This window comes from Octopus bimaculoides, chromosome 9 (assembly GCF_001194135.2).
Source record: "Octopus bimaculoides isolate UCB-OBI-ISO-001 chromosome 9, ASM119413v2, whole genome shotgun sequence".
Taxonomy (NCBI): Eukaryota; Metazoa; Mollusca; class Cephalopoda; order Octopoda; family Octopodidae; genus Octopus; species Octopus bimaculoides.
In genome coordinates, this window is record NC_068989.1 from 85,806,534 (window position 1) to 85,816,183 (window position 9,650).

The following is a 9,650-nucleotide window of genomic DNA, read 5'->3' on the forward strand; positions in this document are numbered from 1 at the left end:
ATATATATATATATATATATATATATATATATATATATATAAATGAATGGAAATTAGTGCATACAAACCTGAGAAAAACTTTCAGAACTACAGAAGACAAAACTAAGCTTCCACTTTCTGACCAATTCCTCAATAAATCACAAACAACCAACTTATCACTAAACTGTCCACCATTAACTCACACTTGCATTTTATTTATTACACCATGTCAGATTGGTTACTAAACTGTCTGCCACTAAGTCAGTGTTTCTCATAAATCAGGGACTGTGAAGATTGAAAACAAGACAGAAGACAGACAAGTAGCCATGTTTTATAAAATTAAGATGCTTTACAGACTTGACAGGATAGACAAATTTCAGTTTGAAAACCACTATGCTAACTTGCACTTTATTTACTAAGCAATATATCCAAATTCATTAATAAACTTTTACACTACAGACTTATACCTATATTCATCAAACAATATATGAGATTCATTACAAGGGGTTCATTTGGCATTGAAATCTCCTCTCAAGTTTTAGTGAAGCTATGTTAATGTAATTCATCTTCTGGTGATAGTTTCAACAGTAACATGCAAACATTTGTTAATATCTCATTGACTATCAAATATAATGAGGCAAGCTGTAGGCCAACAACAGAATATCATTAACAGTAGAAAATTTAAAAAAACACCTCCAAAGCAAGGTACAAACACTACTTGCATAACAACACAAATGCCACTTCCATAGAATCACAACAACAGCTTCCTTCAAGCAGACTGTAGCAGTCAAGGGAAGGAAGCGGAAGACACAGAGATGGTAAAGAAACAGGTCTCCTTGTCTTTGACTATTTACGGAAATGACTATCACAATCCAAAAACTACTGAAGGATCCCCTACATGATCATCTGACTTTAATAGCAGCCAAATCTTTTTCAAATCCCACCTTTACCATTTTTTAAAAAACAGATGAATGCCATATCACAATGTATTCACACCTCTGATGTAAACTAGGTTTGCAGAGACAAGTTGGTCATGGCAAGAATGTCTTTGATTATAGGTTAAATAAAGCAACTTTATGTCTATAAGAGAGAGAGAAAGCCAAATCAGACCTAGCAATATGGTCTTATCTGAATTTACTGTGCATTGTTCATTATTAGAGGTAGTAGTAGTAGTAGTGGTGGTGGTGGTGGTACCAAGTGATCTTGGATCCTAGAATGTGACACAGAATCAATAAGTGAAAATCTGGGCCACTAGTTTGAAATTGGTATCTTACTGAGTCACCCTACAGGGCCATAAACCTTATGACTTGGCAGGTTAACATTCATAAGAAAACTGTCATTCAATTTCTGTAACTTTTCCAATTATAATTCCACAGCTATGTGAATTAAATAAGGTATATTTTTTTTTAGATAAAGACTTCAACATTTGTTCACTTTCTAATAAATATATCAGTCAATTTGTGGCTAATAGCATATTAACTTTTTTTCAGACAATTTTATGAACATATATCAATAAATTTATTTTACCAAAAATTTTACTTTGGTTTGGTCACTCTTCATTGTAAAATTTGTAAAATTCTTGAGAACTTCACTACAATTTTCATTGGCAGAGGATTTCTCCTGTTATATCAATAAATTAAAAAGTAGATCTAAATCTTCATCAAAAGATCGATTCCATGGAAATGCATATTTCCAAATAATATTCTTCCTTTGTCAGTGAACTAGGTTGTAGCTTGGGAAGATTGCATTAACAACAGCTTAGTAAAACTTTCACAGAACATGAAATGGTAAATTGTTCCAACAGGACTCCAATAGGATGGTTTACCACCAATATCACCAGTATTTCCTCAAACAACATCCGTGATTACTGTACAGTTTCCTCACTATTATTCGTCTCAATCTTTACAGTAGTTAATGCTCGGTTATCTGACCGCTGGTTAGTTAATGCTTGATCAACCGATGGCTGGTTAGCTGGTGACTGGTTATCCAACAGCTGGTCCCCGACAAGTTGGTCATCAACTGGCTGGTTAGTTACTTGCTGGTGAGCTGCTGGCTGATTAGCTAATGACTGGTTCTTTGTGTGAGTCTGTTTGTGGCGAGATAAATTGCTATTCTGGGTAAAGGACTTACCACAGACGTCGCAGTAATATGGTGCTCTCTCTGTGTGAGTCAGTATGTGCCGAGCTAAGGTGTCATAACGTGCAAATGCTTTGCCACAAAGGTCACACACATATGGCTTAACTCCACTGTGAGTAATTTGATGAGTAGTCAAAGCACCACTTCGTGCAAAACTTTTACCGCAAATGTCACAATGGTATGGTTTCTCACCAGTATGCATACGTTTATGATAAACTAATGCATTTCTCTGTGCAAATTTCCTACCACAAAAATCACATTCAAATGCTTTCTCACCTGTGTGGGTCCGCCTATGACACTTCAACATACTGTTTTGGGCAAACGTTTTCCCACATATATCGCAATGGTAAGGCTTCTCCCCTGTGTGAATACGTTTATGGCAAATTAGAACACGATTTTGAGAAAAAGCTTTGCCACATACATCACAGGAGAATGGTTTTTCAGTAGAATGTGTTAGTTTGTGGCCCCGAAATGAACTTTTGTCTGAGAATGTTTTACCACAGATTTCACAAGCGTAGGGCCGCTCCCCGGTATGGATGCGTACATGAATAGATAAATGATTATTTCGATAGAAACCTTTGCCACAGATCTCACAACGATAAGGCTTTATACCAGTATGGGTCAGTTTGTGTCTAATCAAATTGTAAATGTTTGAGAAAGCATTACCACAAAACTCACAGACGTATGGCTTCTCTGAAGAGTGAGTCACTTGGTGGGTAGATAAACCACCCTTTCGGGAGAATGCTTTGCCACAGATGTCACAGTGGTACGGTTTCTCTCCTGTGTGTGTACGCACGTGTGTAGATAAATAGCTGTTTCGAAAGAACCCTTTGCCACAAATTTCGCAACGAAATGGTTTCTCGCCAGTGTGTGTTAATTTGTGGGTTGTTAGGGACCCGTTTTGTGAAAAGGTTTTGCCACAAATGTCACAGTTGTAAGGTTTCTCACCCGTGTGAATTCGACTGTGACGAGATAAATATGTATTTTTTGAGAATTTCTTACCACAAATGTCACAGGCATATGGTTTGACTCCAGTATGAATCATCTGGTGGGTGGCTAATGAACTGCTATGAGAGAATGTTTTGCCACACACGTCACAATTGTAAGGTCGCTCACCAGTGTGTATGCGTTTGTGAGCAGCCAGTTGGCTGCTCCAGGCAAATGTCTTGTTACAAATGTCACAAGTGAATTCCTTCTCTTTATCATGATTATGCTTATGGCGGAGATAAGACCGTTTTAGAGAGAAAGACTTATCGCACATTTCACAGTGAAATGGTTTCTCTTCAGTGTGGCTTGCTTTGTGCAGAGACAGATCAGAATTTAGTGAAAAAGATTCATTGCAAATGTCACAGGTATAAGGTCTCTCTGCTGCATGGACACGGAGGTGCTTAGTCAAATGAGCACTCTGAGAGAATGCTTTACCACAAAACTCACAGACAAAGGGTCTCTCCCCAGTGTGAATCCGTCTGTGAATGGATAAAGCACTACGATGAGAGAAAGTTTTCTCGCAAACTTTACACTGATGAATCTTCACTTTTGTATTTAGACATTTATGTTGAGTGATATCACTTTTAAGAGAAAATGTTTTCCCACATAACTCGCAATGGTTGGTACTTTCCTTTGACTGACTCTCTTTGTTGCTCATGGTCAACTGGACTTCTTTATACTCACCCAAACTTTCATGGTTGGACTCTTCCTCTTCTGAGTGAATTTCTTTTCCAGTAGACAACTGGCTATTGTGAGAAACAGACTGACTTTCTGTGTCACAGTTGAATGGTTTCACATCTGAATGTGTCTGTCTGGTGTTATTCTCAGAAAATGCCTCATCCTGATGGAATGGTTTCACATCCAACAGACCCTCATCTTGACTGTCCCCACTGTACTCCATCGTTGCAATGTGAAAATGTTCTTGTTGCAATAAAGACAGTCAATATAAGGGCAGGAGTCAGACAATAAATGCCATGTACTTAACAGGTAACATAGTGCTGGAGGATGCAGAGGGAGACAAACGGTCTTGCTATAGCAATTTACTTTCTCAAAAGTCAATAATTCTGTACGTCTGAGACATTCAGACAACAAACCAGTTTCCCTTGGCAATTACTACAATAAAAAAAGAAATAAAATGTGTCACCGCAAATGAAATTTTATAACATTGGTATTTACAACAAAAATAACATCATAAAAATCCTCATTAACAACACTACTACCAGTAAACAATGGAGCTTCTAATATGGTTGCTCAACCTGCAACAAATAACAGCCAAGATTTCCTCAAAACACACCACGCTGTCTTGAATAAGAAACACATGCATTAATATATTACACAAACATGTGATTTATTAATTACATATTAGTACTTGTAATATAATCAGCAATTATATTGTACAATCAGTACACAATAATATAGCTGTACAAATTTCGAGAAAAGTGTGTACACCAACACATATCAAGCAGGTCACCTATTCAGCATGCTTTTTCATTACAATATGTGAACAGATAGGTTCCTTAGAAGTAGATCTGTTAGCATAATTAATTTATTATATATTATGCATGTAATATTATTTTGAAGTCTTTTATTCTTTAACTAGTTTCAGTTATTGGACTGTGACCATGCTGGAGCACTGCATTCAAACATTTTAATTGATTATATGGACTCCAGAAATTTATCTGGTTTCATTTTATCTTATTCTTGAGGAAGAAAGATAAAGCAAGGCAGGTGTAAAGGGAAGGTACTGAGACGGAACCAAATACCACTATGTTTTTCTGCAGAATTCTGACATCTGCTCCATTACACGCACATCCAGCAAGACACCATTGTTTTAACGTCTACCAAATTTCACAATCAAGGCTATGTCTGACTACAATCTTTGAAGTGCTACAGTGGTATTGAACCTAGAAGGACATGATTGTGAATTTCTTAACCAGGCTACCATATCTGCACCATGTTATATATTCACGTGTGATTTGGGAAATTTGATTTCAAGCTCTACTTTAAAGAAACTCACCCCACACAGAGATAATTTGTCCATACGTACGAAATGAGTTGTGTCAACCATTGCCTTGAGATAAAATTACACAAATGTTTATAGTAGGAATTGGTGGATTGTATGATCAAACAGACCTATGACCAATTATTGACACTCACAAAGAAATTATCAAACGGACTAAATGGATGCTACAAATGGCCCTAAATGTGAAATGGCAGCAACATATGACAAATGAATGCCTTTATGGTGACCTACCAAAAGTTAGCGAGAAGATCAGGCAAAGATGGCTGCAATCATCTGGCTCCAATCTGAACTGGAAGATCCAAATTAGGGTTGTGGAACCCACTTTATGGTGATGTAAAAAGGGGAAAATGTCATCACACATCAACATCTTGATTGCAGACAGTGGCCTGGAAAGTATCCGGGACCTTGAGACAGTGATAGTGGACTGAGAAGTGTAGTGGGTGGACTTTGTTGCTGCAGCCTGGGTTGGAACCTGGCCACAATAAAATAATAATAATAATCAGAGTTCTTCTAGCCATGAGTTTCCATTTTTTCCTTCAGCATGTATCTAGGACTACATCATCCAATGCAACTTTCTTTTATAAGATGATGTAGTATAATCTGAAGTCAACCAACCATATCGAAATTCCCCCATTATCTCAATGCCTCTGGGGCTGGTTAAATGCACAGGCATGGCTGTGTAGTAAGAAGTTTGATTCCAACCACACAGTTCCGGGTTAAATCCCACTGTGTGGTACTTAAGGCAACCAAAGCTTTGTGAGTGGATTTGGTACACAGAAACTGTAAGAAACTTGTTGTGTGTGTGTGTGCATATATATATATATATATATATATATACACACACACACACACACACACAAACATACGGGGTGCAATGGGTAAATTGTTGCCATTTCATATTTTTAATTTCACACATGTGCATTGTTTGCTTTTGATTTTGTAGACTACATGGTATAGTAGTGTCAGTTGGGCACCATCTGGGAGAAAAACAGCACCATGATGCAATTCACTCTGCCAGAAATTTGGAAACGACATGCTGTACTGCTTGGCATTCGTGCCGGAAGCTCCAATACAGTGGTGGACACACAGAACAACCGTTGGCTTGCCGTGTCCGCAAAATATGTACTTAGAGTGATAAAAATCAAACATCCAGTCAACATGTTTGGAGTGATCACTAGTTATGGCGATGTTACACCTCCATTCATCTTCCCACACAGCCTCAGACTCAACACAGAGACCTGCATAAAGTGCCTGGAGGAGGGTGGCTGCCAGAACACCCTTTGTCTGACAACAGGACTCTGCACCATGTCACACAGGCAGGAGAACCCAGTCATGGCTATCAGACAATTTCTGTGACCACATCACCCCTAACCTCTGGCGACAACATATTCACAGCATCCTGTATTGTATATATATATAAGTATATATATATATATATATATATATATATATATATATATATATATATATATATATATATATATATACACATATATATATATCATCATCATCGTTTAACGTCCACTTTCCATGCTAGCATGGGTTGGACGATTTGACTGAGGACTGGCAAGTCAGAAGGCTGCACAAGGCTCCAATTTGATCTGGCAGAGTTTCTACAGCTGGATGCCCTTCCTAATGCCAACCACTCTAAGGGTGTAGTGGGTGCTTTTATGTGCCACCAGCACGAGGGTCAGTCACACGATACTGGCAACGGCCACGCTCAAAAAGGTGTTTTTTACGTACCACCTGCAAGGGAGCCAGTCCAGCAGCACTGGCAACGACCTCGCTTGAATGATTATCTAACGCGGTATGTATGTGTGGGTCATTGTTTGTCCCCTGCCACCACTTGACAACTGGTGTTGGTGTGTTTACACTCCTGTAACTTAACGGTTTGGCAAATGAGATTGAGGCTTAAAAAAAAAAAAAGTAATGGGGTTGATTCATTCTACTAAAATTTCTTCAAGGCGGTGCCCCAACATGGCCACAGTCTAATGACTGAAACAAGTAAAGGATATCCTTAATCCTTTACAATTTGACAAAATCAGTTTGGCATTTGTTACTTTTACTCTTTTCAGACTAATTTGACAACTTTCCTTCAATTCAATGCTGACATTAGTGAGGGGCGGGGGTGGCATAGACAAACATGATGTGAAGATGGTAAAGACAAGTTCTGCTGATTACATTTTATTTTGTTTTACAAATAAAATAGAAGAAACCGATTTCCCCCACCCATACTACCAGTCGAAATAGAAATATACTCTCTACATAATATCTATAGTTATTGTTGTTTCATCCCAGGTCAACTCTAACTGAGCTATCGTCAAAGGCAGTCCAAATGTGACCATCACCTTTAATAGTATAGCTTATTATATATTCTTTTATATGTTTAAAACACAGGCGACAGGGCACTGTGCCTATAATCCTTTCCAGAGTCGGTGCAACTGGAAGGCAGATAGTTATTCTCAAGCCAAAGACCTGGCCCGAATGCTTGCAACAGAGTAGACCAAACCAAATGCAAAGGACCAGCTGTGGTTTTAAAATCATCGAAGGACTTAATACCACATTCACAATACTACTTAATGCTACATTCACAACTAGGATGCTTCAGAGTATTAAATCAACCTCACTACTATGTATTTTACAGACGCCAAGATGTAAACTTCGGCGAGATTTAAACTGAGAGGGTAAAGGGCCATAACTAAATAATACATGTCAGTTTATTTGATACTCAACGATTCTGTCAATCCAACACGGCCCTTCACGTTCTAAGTTTAAATCTCGCCGGAGTCAACTTTTACTTTCAATATTCCGGGGTCGATAGAATAAAGTACCAGTCAAGTAGTGAGACAATATTCCTTCAAAGCATTCTAGATGTGAATGAAATTTTAGCAGAAGGCCATGTCCAACATCAGTTGGATGTTTCGAGCTACATCTGTTTAAAGCGGATCTTTTCGTACAAGTACACCACAACAACGTTACGTTATCCCTCCGTCATCTTAATATCCGTAAGCCTTTTACATCAGAGACATAAACCTTTCGTATTTACACCCAATCCCCATATTTTACACAACAGACTTCCTTACAAAACATTAAATATCAGCTGCTTGCAATTTACTTCGTCTTCTTCTCGTCATATAAGCTTTACAGCTGTAACAAGGATTAGTTCTATTTTAGGGGTGTATATGCATGTGTGTGTGTGTGTATACACACACGTATATACATATATATAGATATATATATATACATACTTCAAACAATCATTTTCAAAGCAGCCGCCATGTTATGGAGGGGAAGTAACTGTCTGTGACGACTATAATCCTCTTTAATCTGAACGATAAGCCGTTTTCTTCATGAAAGCGTTCCTTTGTCTTTGTAATTGTGAGCCAAACCCATGTAAAAAAGAAAACCTTCGGTATTTTTAACATTTACATGAGAACTCTACAGAATATCTGTGATGCTGCGGCAGATGCGCAAAGAAGAGTAATAAATTGGCATTTGAACAAAAGGCAGACACCGGGTTTCATGTCAGAACAGCAAATATGTCAACAAAAATGTAAATAAAACAACGAAATACTTACAGAAAGAACATGAATGGCAATTGAAACCAGCAGATAGGTGTGAATAGATGAAGCAGTTTTTATCTTAATTTAGCCGATGTATAAGAATATAAAGTAATTTTCTACATTTCTAATTTGAATGAAGTTCCCCTGGGATCTCAGATAATATAAGGATATAATGTCTGGGATGTTTCTAACTTCAGTAAACAGAAGAAAGCTAATCAGGGGAGTTAACTAGGGTCACATATTAACCGTATACAGATATCAGTTTTATGTTGCATACTAATGTTTAATAATTACCTCCCCTCTCACAACAGTCATCCCTTTCATATATATATGTATATACAGAAGCATGTTTGTAAATATATAATGAGATCGTCCTAAGAACGAGACCCTCGGTGGTTTCTCTTACCAGGAAAGGGGTGTAAGGTCAGATTTATCCCCACCCCAGCCTTTGTTTCTGCCATGCTGAATCTTGAACAAGAAATCGGAAACAACTTTGTAAGAATTATTAAAGTAGGTCGGCCGCATCATCATCACTACGAACAACAATTGTAACAGGTTTTGAATATAAAGATTTGTAGCCCGACGCGAAATATAGGGAATAAAGGAGATGGCGGGGTTAGTGAAGCTTGCATGAGAAGGATATTGACGATGGAATCAAGCAGCGATCCGGTCAGTTAACACGAGCTAGAAGCATAGTTCTATACAACAGGCAATGAGTCATAAGCATGTCTGAAGTTAATCCTGACCAAATCTCGATAGAGATACAACCTGACCTTAATCTGTACAGCTTGATTTATTGTTTATAGATGGTAAATATATCATCTGTAGCATATAGAGGCTACAGTTTGAACTCAAACTGTCCATTTTTTTTTTACACACTGGATTACTGTATCCGAGGCATCCTGCGAATGTTTAGTCCTTGAGAAAGTGCGCGCGTGCGTGAGAGAGAGAGAGAGAGAGAG

General features: G+C 37.9%; 1 protein-coding gene across 1 annotated transcript; it reads right to left on the reverse strand.

Annotated features, from left to right (window-relative positions):
* Positions 1-24: 24 nt before the first annotated feature.
* On the reverse strand, positions 25-9,584 carry LOC106869682 (zinc finger protein 260). The gene is made up of 2 exons (XM_014915514.2): positions 8,704-9,584; positions 25-4,215 (listed from the first exon to the last, which is right to left on the reverse strand). The coding sequence occupies exon 2, from the start codon at positions 4,001-4,003 to the stop codon at positions 1,844-1,846; it is 2,160 nt and encodes a 719-aa protein (XP_014771000.1). The 5' UTR covers positions 4,004-4,215; positions 8,704-9,584; the 3' UTR covers positions 25-1,843.
* Between the last annotated feature and the right edge of the window lie 66 nt (positions 9,585-9,650).